The sequence below is a fragment of the Narcine bancroftii genome, chromosome 13 (assembly GCF_036971445.1).
Source record: "Narcine bancroftii isolate sNarBan1 chromosome 13, sNarBan1.hap1, whole genome shotgun sequence".
Taxonomy (NCBI): Eukaryota; Metazoa; Chordata; class Chondrichthyes; order Torpediniformes; family Narcinidae; genus Narcine; species Narcine bancroftii.
In genome coordinates, this window is record NC_091481.1 from 61,047,317 (window position 1) to 61,069,169 (window position 21,853).

A 21,853-nucleotide genomic window follows, 5' to 3' on the forward strand; every position below is an offset into this window, starting at 1 on the left:
GCTGCAGCCCAGCTATGCAAGGAGGTGACTAATTAGAACTGTCCTGCTACGTTGTGGTCCGGAGGGCTGACAGTTTGGTCTGACCTTGTACGATAGAGCAAGCCAGACGATGCACGGTCTGACTGGCAAGGGCACAACTGGTCCTCTGAATCTAGCCCCGCCACAGAACGTGGAGCATCGATATACGCCATGTCAGCTTTTCCATTCCTGTCGATCACGAAAGTTGTATGATTTGAAAAAGACCATCGTAAATGGCCTGAGGTGTTTTGTGACCAGCATCTTGCTGGAGGGACACAGGAGTACAGCATTTGGCACATACACTGCAGGTGACCCCCTGCCGCGTAGGAGTAGGTCGGAGTAATCTCACGTTTTCCCGAAGACGATTAACGTAACCAGGCGGATCATAGAGTGTTGTGCTTGGACTCTAATTCACCAACTCGCCTGGCAAGGTTAACGTCGTGCCATAAATTGGTTCTGCCACTGAACATCCAAGATCTGCCTCAACAACAGTACGTACTCCAAGGAAAACAATGGGAAAATATTTGCTCCACCTGCCTTTAATTAGATTCTAATTGTTAGAATTATTAGAACATAAATCATTATAGCACAGCACAGGCCCTTCAGCCCTTAATGTTGTGTTGACCCACATATTGTTTAAAAAAAATACTAAACTCTCTCAATCCCACAACCCTCTATTTTTCTTTCATCCATGGGCCTGTCTAAGAGTCTCTTAAATGCTCCTAATGTTTCAGCCTCCACCACCACCCCCTGGCAAGGTGTTTCAGGCACCCACAACTCTCTGTCTATATTTAAAAAAAAACTTGCCCCTGATGTCTCCTCTAAACTTCCTTCCCTTCACTTTGTACACATGTCCTGTGGTGTTTGTTATTCCCGCCCTGGGAGAAGAGTGCTGGCTGTCCACCCTATCTATGGCTCTTATAATCTAGTACACCTCTATTAGGTCACTTCTCATCCTTCTACACTCCAAAGAGAAAAGTCCCAGCTCCACTAACCTTGCCTCATAACTTATTTTCCAAACCAGGTAACGTCCTGGTAAATCTCCTCTGCCCCCTCTCCATACCTTCCACATCCTTCCTGTAATGAAGTGACCAGAACTGAACACAATACTCTTAAGTGTGGTCTCACCCGAGATTTGTAGAGTTGCAATGTGACCTCTCCTCTCTATAACTCAATCCCCCTATTAATGAAGCCCAGCATTCCATAGGCCTTCTTACCCATCCTATCAACCTGTGCAGCATCCTTGATGGATATATGGATTTGGACCCCAAGGTCCCTCTATTCATCCAACCACTAACCTTGTACTCAGCCTCTGGTTTGTCCTTCCAAAATGTATCACCTCACATTTTTCCAGATTGAACTCCATCTGCCACCTTTTCCCCCAAACTCTGCATCCTGTCTATATCCTTTATGTAACCTTCGACAACTCTCAGCACCATCCACAACTCCTCCAACCTCCGTAGCATCCGCAAACTTACTGACCACTTCTTCATCTGGGCCAGCAGTTCTCAACCTTTTCCATTCCACTCACGCACCTTTAAGTACTCCCTACTGCCATCGGTGATTAGTAAGGGGAAAGAAAAAGTTCAGGAACTCCTGTTTTAATCATCCCTAATTGACTCGTTATGTGCACGGTTTCAGAGCTCCAAAGGAAATGGGCCAATGGCAAATTTTGTCAAGCAAAATATTTCAGTCACTGGGTCTAGAGCAGTTCCCTACTTCACATCCCACCTTAAGCAATCCCTTACTAATCACAGAGCACTTATGGCATTGGGATTACTTACAGTGGTATGTGAGTGGAAAGAAAAAGGTTGAGAACCACTGATTTGGGCCATTAAAAAAAATCAGAGAGGATCCCTATGGAACTCTGCTCTTCACCGTTGGTGTAGGATGGAGAAAAAGGCTCAAAACGGTTTTCCTACTCCATTTGTCTTTCAGATATAAGTAGGGCTGAATGGCTTGTTTTGTGCTGAACTTAATTACTGCAGGTTGAATATGAGCCCACATACGTGACAATTTTGTGTTTATTTTTGTCTCTGAGGTGGGGAAGTCTCACAGAGAGCGGAAGTGCAGTAGAGGAGAGCCAAACTAGGCCATGAAATGGAAAATGTTCCCTCTCTCACCATTTGGGTTTCTGGTGAACAGATTGATATCTTCAATACCTCAACATTGCTGATACAGCTCGTGACATTTGGTGTATCCTCTTGCAAAGGATGTCAGCTGATGTTCATCCGATTCAAACCATTGCCTCATCTTTGAGAATCAGAAAACTGGTTGGGCAATTTCAGTTCCTCAGTTTGGTTTCAACACTCTGCCCACCCCCCAGTGTACATGCACACACCCTCACCCTCATTCATACCCTCCCCTCACACACACACACACACACACACACACACACACACACACACACACTCTCTCTCTCTCTCTCATCCATATACACTCTCTCCCACCCGCCCCCACTCTCTCTCACCCACCCACACACTGTCTCACCCCCACTCTCTCTCTCACCCACCCACCCCCACTCTCTCCCACCCTCCCACACACTGACTCACCCCCCACTCTCTCTCTCACCTACCCACACTCAATTAAGGATGATCAAAACAGTGTTTTCATATTTTTTCTTTCTACTCGCATCTCACCTTAAGCAATTCCTTACTAATCACACAGCACTGATGGAATAGGGATTACTTAAGGTGGAATGTGAATTTAGAGGGGGAGTTTGAAAACCACTGGTCCAAGAGAACAAAATGCCAAGAAGGAACAGTTGGGCTGAATGGCCTGTTTCTATGCTGTTTGAATCTACGACTGTGCCTTGGGCCAGTTGTGATAGACAAGGTGTTTGTAAAACCAGCAGGGAACAGTTGGGCTGAATGGCCTGTCTCTGCACTTGGACTGACATTGTGCCTGTTTTACCACGAGGGCTCGCGGGATGTTGGCTTTATTGTCAGAGGATGGTGTGTCTGGTTCCAAAAAAGGGGTGGGGGCGCAAAGTGAAGCAGAAGAAAGGGAAACTTGCTGGAAAATTAATCATTCTGGGCATTAACCAGTCAGAGAAGGCAGCAAGCTTTGTACTCCGCTGCCTGTACTAGCAAGGGTTTCACACTGATTCAATGCTGCCTCCTCAGGGAGGGTTGTTCAGCTCATTAGGTGTGGAGAGACGGCCAGTTAAACCGTATGCCAGTGCAACAATGGGCGTGAGAGGGGTTGGCTGGGAGGTGGGAGAAGCGACGGATGGCCCCTCAGTGCGGGGCTGGTGCAAAGAATGACGGGAGGGATCTGAGACACACAGGCCAGTAGACTCTCGGTGCTGTTGATCCCTCGCACTCCCCAACGCCCTCTCGCTGACACAGGGTGGCTCCGTGACATTGCCCTTCTGCCTCCCGAGTGAGGCCAGAACATGGGCAAAGGGGGCGATTAGGTGAGTGTAATTCTTGCTTGTGTGATGATTGTTAATCAACTTCAGGGCAGTGTTGGAGCAGCAGACTTCTAAAGCCTTGCTGGATGTGAAAGTTGCTTATCCCTCTCTTCCCTCTCCCCATCCTCCTCCCTCCCTTCCCCTCCTTTTCACCTTCTTCATTTCCCACCCTTTTCCTTTTTTGTCCTCCTTTTCCTCCACCCTTCCTCTCCCTCCTCCCCTTCTCCTTCCCCTCCTTCTCACCTCCATCAACTTCAGCCCTTTTTTTCGTTTATTTTCACTTGCATTTATGTAGCCCCCTCCCCTTTCCACGGCTAACTGAAACGTGCAGCGCGATGAGACTGGGAGAGGCATGCAGACCTTTGTATCGAGGGAAGGCACGTCAAAGCAGGAGGGAAGGGGAGGGAAGGGGAGAAGGAGGAGAAGTGGGGGGAGAGGGGTTAGAACATAGAACATTATGGCACATTTCGGCTCTTGATGTCATGCTGACTCAATTATTCCTATCAAATAAAAGTAAACCAATATTTTTCTTTCATCCATTTGCCTGAGTCCCTTAAATGCCCCTTTTGTTCCAACTTCCACCACAACCTTGCAAGGCACCCACAAATATGTGTTTGGTATGGATCTGGGGAGAGTGGGGAGCAGAGACAAAGCTCTGCTCTGCAGGGTCCAACTGCCTGGTTCAAATGTCATCGGCTCTGTACAGGCTTTAAATGGCCTGCTAAAGGAACCGACGGTGTATTAAAAAAATAAAATAAAATTCTGGAGCCAGAATATTTTATATCGGAAGTGACTCCAGTGAATAAAGAGAGCCAAAGCCAAGCACGTTTACTGGAGGTGCTGCTGTTGATCGCAAAGAAGATGATGACAGTATTCTGGAGAAATCTGAAAATGCCCCAAATGTCTCCCTTAAACTTTCCTCCCTTCACTTTGTACAAATACCCTCTGGTGTTTGCTACTCCTGCCCTGGCTGTCCACCCTATCTACGCCTCTCAGAATCTTGTAAACCTCTGTTAAGTCACCTCTTATCCTTCTAGGCTCCAAAAGTCCCAGCTCTGCTAACCTTACCTCATAAGATTTATTTTTCAATCCAGACAACATCCTGCTAAATCTCCTCTGCACCCGCTCCACAGCTTTCACATCCTTCCTGTAATGAGGTGACCAGAACTGAACACAATATTCCAAGTGTGGTCTCACCGGAGATTTGTAGATTTGCAACGTGACCCCTCGACTCTTGAACTCAATCCCCTGACTAATGAAGCCCAGCATCCCATCGGCCTTCTTAACTATCCTATAAACCTGTGCGGCAACCTTGAGAGATGTGTGGATTTGGACCCCAAGGTCCCTCTGTTCATCCACTCTCTTAAGTGACCGACCATTAACCATGTACTCTGCCTTCAAGTTTGTCCTTCCAAAATGCATCACCTCACACTTAATCCGGATTGAAAACTCTTGCCACTTTTCTGCCCAACCTTGCATCCTATGTCTTTATTGAGGGAAATTGAAAGACATCACTGTGGATATAGACGAGGGAGGTGCTGGAAGATGTAACATGGGATTAATTTAATTTATTTTAGAGATACAGCACAGTAACAGGCCCTTCTGGCTCACGAGCCGACCCCACCCAAATACACCTGTGTGTCCAATTAATCGACTAACCCTATACATTTTTTTGGAGGGTGGGAGGAAACCAGAGCACCCGGGGAAAGCCCACGCAGGACACAGATTTGAACCAGCTATGTTAACTTTGTCAGGTCAGAACATGCCTGAGGCTACGAAGGGGCTGGTTGTGAGATGAGTGCGGGCCAAGGCACCAAAGAAACATGCCTGCTGGTTGGATCATTCGCACCCTCCTGATGTCAAGTGGGAACAGACGGGAAGAGGAGCACCTTTCCAGTGGACTTGCTTTAGCTGAGACTAACAGTCTTCTCTTTCCTTCCCTGTCAGACTTACATCTTTACCGACGGTGACGATGAGGGGCTGAAGATCCAGATAGGTGAGGTTTGCTCTTTTAACTGCTGGTCAATTTTGTGACTGAGTATGGGCATGGGAGTTCTGGCCTTTTAGGGGATGAGAGGATCTGGAAAGCAGAGCAAAAAAAAACCCAATGTAGCTGCTGTAACGGCAGGTCTGCCGCTGGTACGGATCTGGGGAGAGTGGGGAGCAGTGACAAAGCACTGCTCCGCAGGGTCCAACTGCTGGGTTTTAATGTAATCGGCTCTGTACAGGCTTTAAATGGTCTGCTAAAGGAGCCGACGGTGTATTTAAAAAAAAAAATCCTGGAGCCAGAATATTTTATATTGGAAGTGTCTCCAGTGGATAAAGAGAGCCAAAGCCAGGCACGTTTAATGGAGTTGGTGCTGTTGATCTCAAAGAAGATGATGACAGTACTTTGGAGAAATCTGAAACGACTGGACAATGGAGGGAAAGATTAAAAAGTGTATGGAAAGTATAACAACTAAACTCCAACTAAGGACTGATGATTTTAACATCAAGTGGTCACCAGTAATACTAAGTTACTGAGATTGATTAAGGATAAAACCTCTCCATAATCTCATTGGTGGCGAGGAGTTTGACCGGTGCGCTCTACATGTAATGTATACAGATGTGATTGTCTGCAAGTAGGGATGACTCAGCAATAAATTCAATCAGATTTATTCTGACCCTCTCCTACTTAAGATCGAAAGTGTCTCGGTGGGTATGTGAAGAAGTGTATGGTTAAATATGTAGGTGACTGCGTATTGGTTAGAATAAGGTTAATTAGGTCCCCAAATCTGTGATGCTTATACAACCATGTAACAATCACAGCACAGAAATAGGCCAGTTTTCCCCTTCTAGTCCATGCCTAACACCTTCTCCCGCACCCAGCACGTAACCCTCTACACCTCTCTCGTCCATATACCTATCCAACTTTTCTTTAAATATTAAAATCGAGCCACATCTACCACTTTGGCCGGAAGCTCATTCCACACTCCCACCACCCTCTGAATGAAGAAATTTCCCCTCATATTTCCCCTAAACTTTTCCCCCTTCAATCTCAATCCATGTCCCCTTGTCTGAATCTCCCCCACTCTCAGTGGAAAAAGCCTGTCCACATTGACTCTATCTGACCCTTATAATTGTAAATACCTCGATCAAATCACCTCTCAATCTTCTATGCTCCAGGAAATAAAGTCCCAGCCTGTTTAACCTTTCCCCGTAACTCAAACCCTGAAACCAATGCTCTTGTAAACCTCCTCTGCACTCTCTCTATTTTGTTGATAACCTTTCTATAATTTGGTGTCCAAAACTGCTCACAATATTCCAAATTTGGCCTCACCAATGCCTTATACAATTTCAACATGACATCTCAACTCCTGTACTCAATACTCTGATTTATGAAGGCCAACATATCAAAAGCTTTCTTCACCACCCTATCTACATGTGATTCCACTTTCAAGGAATTATGCACCAGAATTCCTAAATCCCTTTGATTTACTGCACTTCTCAATTGTCAACCATTCAACATGTAGGACCTTTGCTGTATATTCTTACCAAAATGTAGCACCTCACACTTATCAATATTAAACTGCATCTGCCATCTTTCAGCCCGCTTCTAGCTGGCCAATATCCCAGTGCAAGCTTTGAAAAACTTCCTCACTGCTTCTATGAACAGAACAGAAATAAGATAGATTGATGTGCTGTATACATCTGTTATGTGATCTATGCATTTTGTTTGTATGCTCACATGATACCATTGCATAAATAAAAGTTTTTAAAAATAAAATCCTGCAACCAAGAGGACTGGGCTCAAGATGGCGATGCCTGTGATTGGCAGCGATCTGGAGCGGTTGTATACTCACTGGGAACAGGGCACCAGTAACGGGCAGACCACACCCCCCCCACCCCGTCGAGGAGGAGATCACCCCGAGGATGGTGACCACGGTGAGGTGAAGAGCGGACATGGGCGGCGAGCTGTTGGTGACCTGCAGGCGAAGAATCCACGCAGGCTGGTGGCCTGAGGTCAAAAGGGGCTTGCACCAGGCTGCGGCCTGGCTCATGAGAACCGGGATTCGAGAGGGTGCTGAGGGGGCAAGGAAGAATTCCGAAGGGGCCTGAGCGCTCATCGTATCTGGGTTCAGCTTTCCAGTGGGTTGAACTGGAGTATTGCTGAGGCTGGAGGCTCTGGCGGTGGGGAAGGTGGGGGGGAGAGACTCTCTTTTGCTTTTCTTTCTCTGACTATAAGAGGCATTGGGCAATGCTAATTGGTGAATCTTTGCCCGCCTTATACTACATGACAATAAATAGTTCATTTATCACCCAATTGCACAAGTACAGCCCAACGAAACTGTGTTCTCCGGTCCTCGGTGCAAAACATGACTCTGATACTTGTATCTGGAAGGAGTGAAAGGCCTGGCTGAAAATAGAGATGTGATCAAGTTCTGGTCTGGAGTACAAGCGAGTTTGAGGAAGTACTGTATCTGATGTATTTCTTCCTAATAAAAGTTTGTAAAATTATAAAAGGCATTGATAGAGTAGGTATGAAGCCAGTATCTTTATCCCAGGTGAAAATGTCATGTTAACATGTTTAAGTGAAGTTTATACTGTGAAATCCCTGTTATCCGGAATTCATGCAACTGGTAGGTTCAAGCAACTGCCAAAAAAAATTCACAGAAAATAAATGGGCAAAAAGACACGCAAGTTTAAAATTTGCACGCCCCCCCCCCCCAAACCCAGCAGTTCATTTGCCAATCATGTAATGTACAATCTCAAGCAACCATAAAATCCATTTATCTGGCATATACCAATATCCATGGATACCAGGCTTTTTTTAAAGACCATATTTCAATGCACAAAAGTGCTGGAGAAACTCAGCAGGTCACACAGCACCTAGGTCAGCCATTCCACCCTATTGTGGGGGGTGGGGACAACACATTTAAGTAAAAGCCTTCTTTTCTCTTCGCGTAACATTAACATATTTTTGCGTTTTTACGCCATCGGTAGAAGTACGGAAGAAAGCAGAACTTGTCGGCTTCACAGGGGTGGGGGGGGGCCCATAAACTTTGACCAGAGTCCGAAGGAGGGCCATAACCGTTTAAGTGACCGGCTGAGTTTCTCGTATTGGCCTACAATCACAGTGCCAGCAGACCTTCCTGTCTAACTGACCTTTTGTCCCTTGTGTGAGGTCATTTAGTTTCGATTGATGTCGGTTTGTGTGGTTTGCACAATTTTTCAGCTTCAGCTTGCGATTTTTCACACCAGTGCGATTTTTGTGCTTGCGTGTGCGCACATGCGAGGCAAACTCTCATTACATCTCAGCTGCGGCTGATAATGAAAACCATGAGGAAACGTGGCTGGAGAAACATTGGTCCATCAGGAAGCTCACCGCATTTTGTTTATTTATCACCTCTCCGAAAGTGCTTTACAAATATTGGGATGTGAGTGGGAAGGTTGAGAATCACTGCTCTAGACCCAATTGTCACTCAGATATTTAGCTTGAGAAAAATTGTCATTGGCCCATTTCCTTTGGAGATCTGAAACCCTGCACATAACGAGTCAATGAGGGACAATTAAAACAGTGGTTTTCAAACTTTTTCTTCCCACCCGCATCCCATCTTAATCCCTTACTAATCACAGAGCACCTATGGCATAGGGAATACTTATGGGGGTATGTGAGTGGAAAGAAAAATGTTGAGATCCACTGTTTTAGGGAGATAAATGGGTTGATAGGGCGGGGCCTAAGAGATAGGCTCAGGCTGAATGGCCTTCTACCACACTTTGCCCGAGTGCTGGGTTCGGGGCCACCATCACATGTCTCACGGTGTATCTTCTGTTTCTGCGCAGGCCACCGGGTCATTAACACCAACTGCTCATCCACTCACAGCCACCAAGCCTTGTCCTGCAAGATGGCGGCGGAGTTTGATGTGTTCGTGGCGTCGCGGCTGAGGTAGGTTGGCGCATACGAGAGGTGATGAGGCGTGTGCCGGACGAGTGGAGAGTGTCCATGCCCTTCACTGAAAAGACAGCACAAACATGGGCCCATTGCCCGATGCCTACATGAACCCCCACTTGCCCACTTTTGATCAAACCCTAAAGGATGACAGCACAGGAACAGACCGTTTGACCCATTAATCAGTGCCAAGCTATTATACTGCCTTGTCCCACTGACCTACACCCAGTCCATAGCCCTCCAAACCATCCCCAGCCATATACCTGTCCATATTTTATTTGGATTCAAAATTGAGCCTGCTTTTACCACTTCAGCTGGCAACTCATTCCACACTCCCACTACTCACCCCATCTCACGTCTTGACCCTAGCCTGAAACCACTGAATTGTCGATGCTTTCTGGTGGACATCAGAAACTCTGATTGGCCACCAGTGATCATTATATTGACGAACACTGCCTACGATTGGCTGCTGGTGAACAATGTGGAAGCCAACACAAACTCCGGTCATCGCTGACCATTGCTGTGTCCAAGACCGGCTCTGATTGGCCATGTGATCATTGTGGTGACCAAGACCAGCTCTGATTGGCCATGTGACCACTGAGGTGACCAAGACCAGCTGTGATTGGTCACCGGTGACGGCCACCCTCTCTAACCCTTGCCTTCCATCTGCCACCAGGTGGTTCTGCCACGTCGATGATGACAACTACCTCAATGTGCGAGCTCTGCTCAGTCTCCTGTCGAGCTTCCCCCCCATGCAGGACATCTATGTGGGAAAGCCCAGCCTGGATCACCCAATCGAGGCTTCCGAAAAGTTGGCTAAAAATAAAACGGTGAGTGTCTTCTGCAGAGAGCAGACCTTAAGATTTAAATTTTGAGGTCTTACAGGGATGAGAGTGAAAGAATTAATGAGGCTCCTCACTCCTGCATCCTGGCCCCTTTGTTGTCCAATTTTCTTCTGGCAATTTCCATTTAAACATTGGGATGTTTTTGCTGGGAGGGGTGGGAGGTGACCTGGGCTGGGGCGGAATGACCATGATCGTGTTGAAGGGCAGGGAAGGCTCGGGGTGCCGCAGTTTCCTCCTCGTGCCCATGGACCCCGTGGACGCTGGGATCCGGACTGCAGACAATCAGTGGGTCGACCGGCATCGGTGGGGGAAAGAGTGGTCCACGCCACGGGAGGCTGGATCCTTCAGTGAGATGGAGAGCAGTGTGGTGACAGGGGCCTGGATGCAAGTCTATTGTCCAACCCTTCACAACCTGTGCCCTTTATATTGGGTCCACCTTCCCCTTCCCCACCTGTCCTTCATCCTGCACCCCTCCCTGGTTCATTTTACATTTGCCATTTCTTAACTCAACCAACAATGCTTCTACACTCCCCTCCATAATGTTTGGGACAAAGGCACTTTCTTCCTTTATTTTCCCCCGTGCTCCACAGTTTTAAATTTGTAATCAAACAATTCAGGTGTGATTAAAATGCACATTCCAGATTCTATTCAAGGCTATTTCTATATATTTCCGTTTGAGTACATAGAAATTAAACACTTTTTCTACATAGTTCCCCCATTTCAGGGCACCATAATGTTTGGGACATTTGGCTTCACAGGTGTTTCATGTGTATTTAATTGCTTCATTAGTGCAGGTATGAGAGCTCGGCTTGGTTCTAAGTGTTTGATCACCTTTAGTTACCATTTTTCAACATGAGGACCAGAGTCGTGCCAATGACAGTAAAAGAAGACATTATGAGGTTGAAAAACAAGAATAAAATAGTAAGAGACATCGCCCAAACCTTAGGATTCCCAAAATCAACAGGTTGGAACATCATTAGGAAGAAAGAGCGAAATGGTGAGCTCAGTAATCACAAAGGGACTGGTATTCCCAGGAAGACTCCGCTATGCCAACTACCAGTTAGCTACAGAAATGACGGCCAGATTTCACTTTGCTAAGATGTATTTAAAAGAACCTCCTGAACTCAGGGAAAAGGTCTCGTGGACAGATGAGACCAAGGTTATCCTGTATTGAGAGCAAAGTGTGGAGGCATAAAGGGACTGCCCAAGATCCAAAGCACAGCATCTTTCACAAAGTCTTCTGCGGACAGTAGTCATTGATACACCTATACCTGCCTCCTGGAGAGCGTTTCTGATCTGTCGGACAAACGTTTGGGGATTTTTCTTCATTATGATGAGAATTCTTCTGTCGTCAGCAGTGGAGTCTTCCTGGGAATACCAGTCCCTTTGCGATGACTGAGCTCACCGGTACGCTCTTCCTCCTTAATGATGTTCCAAACTGTTGTTTTTGGTCATACTAGGGAATAGGCGATTTCTCTTCTGTTTTTATCCTTGTTTTTTGGCCTCATAATTGGCTTCTTTGACTTTCATTTGGCTCAACTCTGGTCCTTGTGTTGGAAAAATGGCAAATACAGTCTCCAAAAGGTGATCAACAGCTGAGAAACAAGTCTAGCTCTCTTATAACTGCACCAATGAAGCAATTAAACTTACCCGAGTGCTCACAAACACCTGTGAAGGCAAATGTCCCAAACATTATGGTGCCCTGAAATGGGGAAACTATGTGTAAAAAGTAATGTAATTTCTACATGGTCAAACCAAAATGTACCCGAATAACCTTGAATAAAATCTGGAATGTGCACTTTAATCACATGAGAATTGTTGGATTTTTAAATTTAAAACAGTGGAGCACTGGAAAAAAGTGCCTTTGTCCCAAACATTATGGAGGGCAGTGTATACCTTCTCATCTTGTTTCACCTCTTTATAATGATTTAATGTATTTCCTCATCTCCCGAGCTACACTGCACCCCTCGGCTTATCTGCCTATACTTTTGAAATTTGGACGTTGGCTCCCGATAACATCCACGACTCAGTGATGACCACTACATCATACCTCCGATCTGTCCATTATCCTTCATTCCTCCCTGGTTCACCAATTCCCTGACTGGCCCCAGCCCAACCCCTCCCATCCTGTCCTTAGTATACCGGGTCTCTCCACACTGAGTCTTGCTGGTGGGTTCAGACCAGCAGCACCGACCATTCTCATTTTCCATGGATGCTGCTTGACCCCCTAATTTTCTCCAGCAGATTGTTTTTAGCACTTGCTCGAATGTATGTGCATGTTTGTTCATGTGCATGCATGTGTTTGTGTGTTTGTGCATGAGTATATGTGTGTTTGTGAGTGCGTGTGCTTGTGCATTTGTGGGTGTTTGTGCATGTGTATGTGCATGCATGTGTTTGTGAGTGTGTGTGTGTGTGTGTATGTGAACATGTGGGTCTGTGAGTACTGCATATGTGTGTCTGTGTGCATGTCAGTGGGTGTGTGTGTGTATGTGAACATGTGGGTCTGTGAGTACTGCATATGTGTGTCTGTGTGCATGTCAGTGGGTGTGTGTGTGTGTATGTGAACATGTGGGTCTGTGAGTACTGCATATGTGTGTCTGTGTGCATGTCAGTGGGTGTGTGTGTGTGTATGTGAACATGTGGGTCTGTGAGTACTGCATATGTGTGTCTGTGTGCATGTCAGTGGGTGTGTGTGTGTATGTGAACATGTGGGTCTGTGAGTACTGCATATGTGTGTCTGTGTGCATGTCAGTGGGTGTGTGTGTGTGTATGTGAACATGTGGGTCTGTGAGTACTGCATATGTGTGTCTGTGTGCATGTCAGTGGGTGTGTGTGTGTGTGTATGTGAACATGTGGGTCTGTGAGTACTGCATATGTGTGTCTGTGTGCATGTCAGTGGGTGTGTGTGTGTGTGTATGTGAACATGTGGGTCTGTGAGTACTGCATATGTGTGTCTGTTTGTGTGCATGTCAGTGTGTGTGTGTGTGTGTGTGTGTGTGTTGAGGAAACACACAGGCTGGGACTGTTTTCACTGGACTAGAAGAGATCAAAGAGGGCATGGTTTAAGCCTATAAAATTAGGAGAGAGGCATTGGTGGTTGGGTGGGCAGCAGAAACTTTCCCTCATCAGTTCCTGGGTCTCGTTGTTATAGACGAGATAGGAGAAGGAGGTAAAAGAGATTGGTAGTGAGGGAGAGTGGGGCCAGCTGCACTGTAAGAGGACGAAATGCTGGCTCAGACCTAACTCAATCCGATAATTGCTGCCCCCGACGGATTGCTACCAGTCTCTACTCCTGAACATGGACGCAAGGATTAAAGTAACAGTACCTGCCACCCCTTGCCCACGAGCAGGGTTGGCACCAAGGTATATCTACAGTAAAATCCAGAATGCTCAGGGATTGGTTAAGTCTGGATTTTCGGGTGCTCGGGCAGTACTTTTAAAATTCCAATTTAAGGAGAATGAAGAAGACATGAAGAGGTAAAGCACAAAAGTCTGCAGACCCCGTGATTGAAGTAAAAACACGACGCTGGAGAAACGCAGCAGGTCAAACAGCGTCCTTTATGTAGCAAAGATAAAGATACAGAACCGACATTTCAGGCTCCCCCACCCCCACCATTTTGTTCAGGTGCCTGTCTACATTTTGCTCACAGCTTGATGAAGGGCTGAAGCCTGAAACATTGGTGATGTATCTTTATCTTTGCAATATAAAGTTTGACCTGCTGAGTTTCTCTGGCTTAGATGAAGAGGAAAATTTTGATTGTTTATTCACAGAACATTTTTTCATATAAAACACACAAAGTACAAAAAAATTATTCTTTTTGCGACTTCTGTTCACCTGTGGCACTTACTCATGTCCGCACACAAAATCCCGCTAAGTTTAAAAAGTTTGTGAGTTTTTCGAGAAGTCCAGATCCTTAGGCGGTCCAGATTTCTGGCATCTGGATTTTTGGACTTTTACTGTACCTGTAAACAATAACTGGGAAGATGCGACAGTCTCTCTCTTGGGTGTGCACCACAACAGCCCCCCACCCTTTCCCACCACGCACCTTGCAATTGGTTCTCCAGCGTTGCTCACATCCTGGAGAGGAGCTAGTGTTTGTCCTAAGGGGTAAACGAGAGCGATTTGCTCCATGTGGTGGGATTTGTACTGCAGCCGGCTTTGGAGAGGGGGTGGTGTTCAGGTGTGCCCATGTGCTCCTAAGGTGTCGAGGAGAACCTAAATGTGATGCAGCCTCACCTGTGGGTGGATTGAACCTTGACTGGCAGGTGAGGTGATGTCCGACAGAGCTCCCGAGGTCAGGTGACCCTCCACATTAACATGGCCACTTGAGGTAGTGTGGGTGGAGGTCGGAAATCAGGAAGGTGCGTGCACCCCGATGGCGCGATCTCTAAGGAACCTCAGGACAGCAATATTTTTGTTTCGCAGAAGTCGGTGTTCTTTTGGTTTGCCACAGGAGGTGCGGGTTTCTGCATCAACCGGGGCTTGGCATTGAAGATGGTACCTTGGGCCAGGTAGGCAGTTGCTTTTGGAGGGCTTGATTTTTTTTTTAACGCACTGACTTCTGTTGATTATGTAAAATCATAGATTTACATGCCTGGAAACAGGCCTTTGAACAAACCTGCCCACGCTGACCAAACAGTTCCACCTACCTGCATTTGGCCCAGATCTCCCCAAGATCCGCCCTGCTCCTCTAAGCCCCGCCTACTCCTCTAAGCCCCGCCCTATCCATGTATCCATCCATCATTTCTTAAATTGTACCTGCCTCAACTACCTTCTCCAGCAGCCCATTCCACACACGTTCAACCCTCTGTGCGTAAAAAAAAGTTATCCTTCAATTCCTGTTAAATCTCTCCCTTGTCACCTTAAATCTATGTTCTTTGCTTCCTGATTCCCCCGCTTCTGGACAAAAGACTCTCTGCATTCATCCGATCTATTCCTTTCGTGATTCTGTACACCTTTAAGAGATCACCCCCCCTCATTGTCAAGCGCTTCAAGGAATAAACCCCAGCCTATTCAACCTCTCCCTACAGCTCAGCAACTCCCCCCCCGAGTCTTTGCAACAACCTCGTGAATTTTCACTGCAGCCTCGTCAGCTTGAGCCAGTGATTCTCAACCTTTTTTCTTTAACCACTGACGTACCACCTTAAGTAACCACAGAGCACCGATGGCGTAGGTGTTCTGTATTTAGTATATCAGTGGAAATAAAAGTTTGAGAACCGCCGAGTCCGACTATATCTCTCCTGTAGCACGATGACTGAAGCCGAATGCAGTATTCCTCCGAACAGCATCAGCCAACACCGAAACTTGCCTTCCAGAGGGTGATGATTGCAGGAGTAAGTGCTTCACCGAGGCGATGGCAGAAAGCCCGGGTTTTTCGGGAGAATTAATTCAGAGGTACAGCACGGTAACAGACTATTCTGGCCCACAAGCCCTTGCCACTGAAATGTGGATGAGTGAAAGATTATCCGAACATGCTGGAGATTAAGGAGTTCCAAAAGAGATTAGGAAATGGATTCGTCCCATGGGTTACACCCACCCACACACAAGCAAGGCCATTCTTCTAGGGCATCACAGTTAGTACAAAGTAGCAACTGGGACTAGGATTCGAATCCTGTGCTGTCGGTAAGGAGTTTGTACTTTCTTACTGTGTTTGTGCAGGTGCTCTGGTTTCCTCCCACCATTCAAAATGTACTAGGGGTTCTAAGTCAATTGGGTGTAATTAGACAGCACGGGCTCGTGGGCTGAAAGGGCCTGTTATCATGCTGTATGTCTAATTTTTAAAAATATTGAATTTGTCAATACTAACCATCATCACTGATCTCACTTTACCAGCTCTCTAATTGTAAGTTTTTCGCCCAAAAAGAAATATATTTGTTGGATGTGCGTTAATGAGTCGTGAATTCTTTTCCCGGCCAGCAATGGGCATTTTATGGACACGGCGGCGAGAATCCGTCTCCCCGATGACTGCACGATCGGTTACATCATCGAGGCTGTCCTGGGCGTGAAGCTGACTCGGAACCCGCTCTTCCACTCCCACCTGGAGAACTTGCAGCTGCTTTCAGTGCCCCAGATTCGCAGCCAGGTGTGTACCCTGCGTCCCACTTCGACCCCCCCTACCCCGCTTGCGCACGTGGCTCCTGCTGGCCCACGGTTGGACAGTGACAGGAAGCAAGATGGGCCCATCGAGCCCATGCCAACTCGACCGACTCCAACGCGGATCCCTTGAGTTTGCGGGCTAATTGGAGTGTTTGGGTGGCACGGGCTCACAGGCCGGAACCGTGCTGCATGTCTAAATTTAAATTTTAAATACCAGCCTCTTACAACCCACCTGCACTTACTCCCAAGCACCACAAAACTGTGCCCCCTCATGTCAGTTATTTTATCCCTGGGTAAAGGCCTCTGGCCGTCTACACGACCAATGCCTCTCATCACCTTGTCGCTCCTCATCCTCCGTTGTTCCAAGGAGAAAAGTCCAAGTTCGTTCAACCTATCCTCATAAGACATGCTCTTCAATCCAGGCAATGTCCTTGGAAATCTTCTCCGCCCCCTTGGAAATCTCCGCCCCCTTTGGAAATCTTCTGCGGCCCCTTTGGAAATCTCTGCACCCTCTCTGCAATATCCACATCCTTCCTGTAATGAGGTGACCAGAACTGAACACACCAGATACTGTAGGTTTCTGTGAAGGGGCGCTGGAAAAAGTGGCGACTCTCTGTCTGCCTTACGGTAGACCAAGGTTAAAGAATTTCATGCATGTTACATTATAAATGTAGTATTACATGGCAATAGTGGAACCTTTATTCTAAGTGGGGACTAATTAATGCCTTGTATAAGGAATGATTGAGGTTCTTGTTGGGGCAGATTATTTTATTGCATGTAATAAAACAGAAAATGTAATGTTACAGGAAATTTCTTTCAGTCCGCCATAAAGCTGACAAAGATTCACCACCAGCAATAAATAGTCTAGTGCCTCTTACAGCCAAAGAAAGAGAAGTAAAAGAGAGTCCCCCCACCCACCACCCCTCGCACCGAGTCACTGAATGTCCGAGGATTTGCCTCCAGCATTTCCACAGCTGCACAGCCTTCAGTTTGAACCAATCAGCAGCTCGACCTCCAGATCTGAACCTCCGAAGTGATCAGGAAGCCTTCAGCATCCTCTCACATCCCAGTTCTGATATCAGGTCACCCCCTTCAGGCAAATGAGCCAGTCTCCAGAAGTCCACAGCCACCCACGTCCTGTGTGGGTACCTCGACTCCAGTCACCTGCGGCCCGCCACCTGTGTATTCTTCGGCTGCGGAGCCCCTCACTGGTCCGCGGTCGCAATCCCGTGAGCCTTCAGATGGGGAAGTGCTATCCCCATTTTCTGGTGCCCTGAACCAGTTTTCCGCTTCCCGGAAGAGGGCGCTGCCATTTTGGGCACGGACCGAAAATAAACCTGCCATCAGCAACTTTAACAGGCAGTTTAAAACTTGTATCGACCACTGATGTTGAACTGTGATGTGTTTCACCATCTCCTGGAGCTGAACACAGAGCAAAATGAATGAAATAAAACAAAATTATGTTTATTTCTAGGTCACTTTAAGTTATGGAACCTTTGAGAACAAAAGAAATATCATTGATATGAAGGGAGCATTTTCTGTTGATGAAGACCCTTCGAGGTGAGTTCATTCAAGGTGTGGTATTCTTGAAAGTTGTGGATCAATTAAGATCAATTCTTATTGGGGATGTCTTCCCTATGTTTAACCTTTAGATTTGTTTGTTGCAAACTACCTAGTATGGTGAGAAAGGTTCTTCTGCGAGCAGATTAGCAGGCTATCTCTAACATTCATATAGTCATATAAAGAGATCAATTTACCAATTATATAGAATTACACAAAAAAGGAAGATCAATCAACATTAAACAAGGGCAGTGTGAGATCACTGTTGTGGGGTTCATTCAGGAGCCTGATGGCTGCAGGAAGTCTTTTAAACCTCTTGAGCCTTCTTCCCAATGGGAGGAGGGGGAAGAGAGTGTGTCCAGGGTATAATAGGTCCTTCAATAAGTTGGCTGTGTTTTCCAAGTCAGCGGGAGAGATAGATGGAGTCCACGATGGGGAGGGAGGTTTGCATCGACTACCGTATGGAGCTTCGTCCAATCTTCATGCTGTCAGTGGTCTCAGGCAAACATTGTCTGCCATCCCTAAGACCTCAGTAAGGCTGCCTGCCTATATCCTACCTCATTCCAGCGCAGCTGAAGTCCTGCTGTGTCGGTGCACTAGAAGCTTCTTGCCTCCCAATGGAAAGCAGGAGGCACTCAGCAGGCCAAGCAGCATCCGTGGAGAGAGAAGCAGAGTTAACATGGCAAGTGGAGTGTGGGATTGTGTGCACAGTTGATGCTTACTGTCGACGGAGCAGGCACTTGGGGAGGGGGGGTGTGGGGAAGATAGTTGAAAGATGTCAGAGGCTCAGCAAATGTAAGTTCTTGGGAGACAAGATCTTGGAGAATCTTTCCTGGAGCCAACACTTTAATGGCATGAAGAAAGGACGCCAGATCCTCTACATCCTCACGAGTTTGTGGAGGTTTGGTAAGACATTGAAGACCCTGACAAATTTCTGCAGAGGTATGGCAGAAAGTGTGCTGGTATGAGGACACCAATACCCCTGAACGGAAATCCCTGCATAAAGTAGTGAAGATGGCCCAGGACATTACTGGCAAAGCCCTCCCCACCATCGAGAACATCTACGGGGAGTGTTGCTGTTGGAGAGCGGCAGCAGCCATCAAGGTTCCACCCCACCCAGCACACGCTCTGTTCTCGCTGCTGCCATCAGGAAAGAGGTATCGGTGCCACAAGACTCGACCCACCAGGTTCAGGAACAGTTTCTCCCCCTCCACCATCAGACTCCTTCACGACAAACTCAATCAGAGACTTGTTTAAGGACTCTAACATATATATTTTTTCTCTCTGTATTGCACAGTCAGTTTGTTTATATTTCTTTATTTGTTTACGTGTGCATATTGAGTGCAGTTTTTTAAAAATCTGCTCTACTAATCAGTGGTGATTCTGCCTGGCCCACAGCAAAAAAAGATCTCAGGGTTGTAAGTATACATCTGAATCTAACATCTAATCCCTTACATCTGACAATACATCTGAATCTGACTATGAACTGCGGCATGAGTTAATGTTTTGCTGGGTTGGTGGTTAGTGGGAGGGAGAAAACACCATAAAAATGATAGGAGAAATGACAGAACAAAACCAAATGCATCTTCTGCCTTTTACAGATTCAAGTCCATTCACTGTCTACTTTACCCCGAAACACCTTGGTGTCCCTAGGTCACCATGGCTCAGGGTCATACTGGAGGCTAAAGGTCACCATTGCCAACTCTGCACTTTCTGAAAGCACTTTGGACCACTAACATTTTGCAACCCACGGCATGTGTCAGTGAAAATGAAGGAACAACGAAGAATTGGCTCTGAGATGGACAATTGTTGGCGCAATGGCTCCCTCCCGCCTCTCAACTGAGAGTCAGGAGAATTGAGGAGGATGAGAGGCCAATGGGTTCCTTGATCGGGAAATATTTTGAAGGAAGGTTTATTTTTAAAGTATTATAGATCGTCTATATTTTTGCATGACTGGCAGAAATTGTTTGCACACATGTCTGGTGAATGGTGATGACAACTTTGCTGAAGAGGATGGCTCTCTGAGAGATGAACAGCACAGTAAATGCTGGCCGATTGGAGGTCTCCTCTATCAGTAACCACATGGAAAATATTTTAATTAAAAATAAATAATACGTTCACAAATTTGGCCTTGTGAAACCCAGAAGTCTGCAGATGTTGTGGTTCTGGTAAAAGCACAGAAACACTGGAGGAACTCAGCAGGTCTTGCATCATCCATAGGAAGTGAAGATTTATTACTGACGTTTCGGGCCTGAGCCCTTCTTTGGGTGAAAGGTGAAGGTGTGTGGTGGGCGTGGGGCCATGGGGGGGGCATGGGTGTGAGTGTGCGGGGGGTGTGTGAGTGTGAGATGGAGAGAGGAAACATGGGGGATAGATGTTGGGGGGGACGAAGGGACAAAGGGAAGTTGATATCGATGCCATCCGGTGCCCAGACAGAAGGATGAGGTGTCGTTCCTCCAATTTGCGGGCGGACTCGGAGCACAAGACCATGGACTGACATGTCGACAAAGAAAAGGGATGAGGAATTAGCACTCCTCCCCCCGACTCTTTCTATCCTCCTCCCCCTGCCCTTTTTTCCCCTTCTCCCCCTGCCTTTATATTCCGATATCTGCCTGGTTTTTACTCAAGCCTTGAAGAAGGCCTCAGGTCCGAAAAGTCGATAATATATCTTTAACTCCTTTGGACGCTGCGTGACTGGCTGAGTTCCTCCAGCATTTAGTGCGTGTTCACTAGGTTGGCCTTGTTCCATAGGTCTGTGGTGTGAGTGTTAATTATGAATGGGACATGGGTATCACTGGCAAAGCTCCTATGGATGCTGTGTGACCAGCATCATTTGTGTTTTCACAATATTTATTACCTACCCTAAATTGTTAAAAATAACCTCTTAGACTTTTTCAAAGAGTGACTCTGGGGTCAGCAGGCCTGACGGAGGAAGGATAATCGATTTTGTTCCCCCAAGTAACATTAGCGCCTCTGTGCAGTATCTTGACCTAACTGCAGAGAGATTTCTCAGCTGTTCCGTAAGGACTGTCTGCTGACTGCCGTGACTGCCAACCTTGCCCCCAGTTTCCGGGGCATGGCATGGACTGAGCATCGGTCAAAGAAAAAACATCATGGAACGAGGATAAACCAATCCCTGTGGCCAGTGAATGCTTTCCGCGCCCCACTCCTGCGCGGTCATCGATGCCGATGGCCTCGTGCAGTGTCAAGCCAAGACCACCCGTAAATTGGAGGAGCAGCACTTGATTTTCCACCTGGGCCCTCTCCAAACCAGCGGCATTAACGCCGACTTCTACGGTTTCTGCTAACCTACTCCCCGTTATCCCTCTGTCTTCAGCTCTCCACCCCCTTCCCTCTCCATTCACGGAGGCATCCCCTCCTCCCCTTGCTGTTCCCTTCCTCCCTTATCCACCCATTACCCCCCCACCTGTGAAACCATGGTCCTCCTCCCTGCCCCTCCCACACCATCTTGTTTGGAAGTCTGCTGACATTATTCCATATCTTGAAGAAGGGCTCAAGCCCGAAACATCAGTTCTGTATCTTTATCCTTGCTACATAAAGTACACTGTTGGACCTGATGAGTTTCTCCAGCATTATGTTATTAAATTTTAAAAAATTTAATATAGAGGTACAGCACGGTTACAGGCCCTTTTGGCCCACGAGCCTTTGCCACCTGATTAACGTCCAACCTTGTGTCCGTTTTTCGAATGGTGGGAGGAAACTGGAGAGCTCAGTGAAAACCATGCAGACACAGGGAGAACGTACAAACTCCTTACAGACAGCGCAAGATTCGAGCCCCGGTCCCATTCGCTGGCGCTGTAAAGGTGTTGAGTTAACCACTTACTGTGCTGCCCCATCACAAGGTCCACAATCTCTCGTGTTTTACTGGATGCTTTGCAGGTGGCCTGTGAGGAGGATTAGAGAAATTTTGGGCGCTTACAGAATGAAAGGGTAAATTTGTGGAAGGGAGAAAATAATTCGGAAAATTG

The 21,853-nt window shown here is 46.8% G+C and overlaps 1 protein-coding gene across 3 annotated transcripts in view; it reads left to right on the forward strand.

Annotated features, from left to right (window-relative positions):
* LOC138748137 (guanine nucleotide-binding protein subunit alpha-12-like) overlaps positions 1-20,151 on the forward strand; it is an 80,056-nt gene extending 59,905 nt beyond the window's left edge. For all 3 annotated transcript variants that reach the window (XM_069907858.1, XM_069907859.1, XM_069907861.1), the window contains 7 exons: positions 5,381-5,429; positions 9,257-9,359; positions 10,039-10,192; positions 14,634-14,719; positions 16,125-16,290; positions 17,779-17,864; positions 19,466-20,151. In XM_069907858.1, the coding sequence (XP_069763959.1) occupies positions 5,381-5,429; positions 9,257-9,359; positions 10,039-10,192; positions 14,634-14,719; positions 16,125-16,290; positions 17,779-17,864; positions 19,466-19,517 (696 nt within the window). In that variant the 3' untranslated portion in view covers positions 19,518-20,151. The remainder of the gene's footprint in view (positions 1-5,380; positions 5,430-9,256; positions 9,360-10,038; positions 10,193-14,633; positions 14,720-16,124; positions 16,291-17,778; positions 17,865-19,465) is intronic.
* Positions 20,152-21,853: the final 1,702 nt, after the last annotated feature.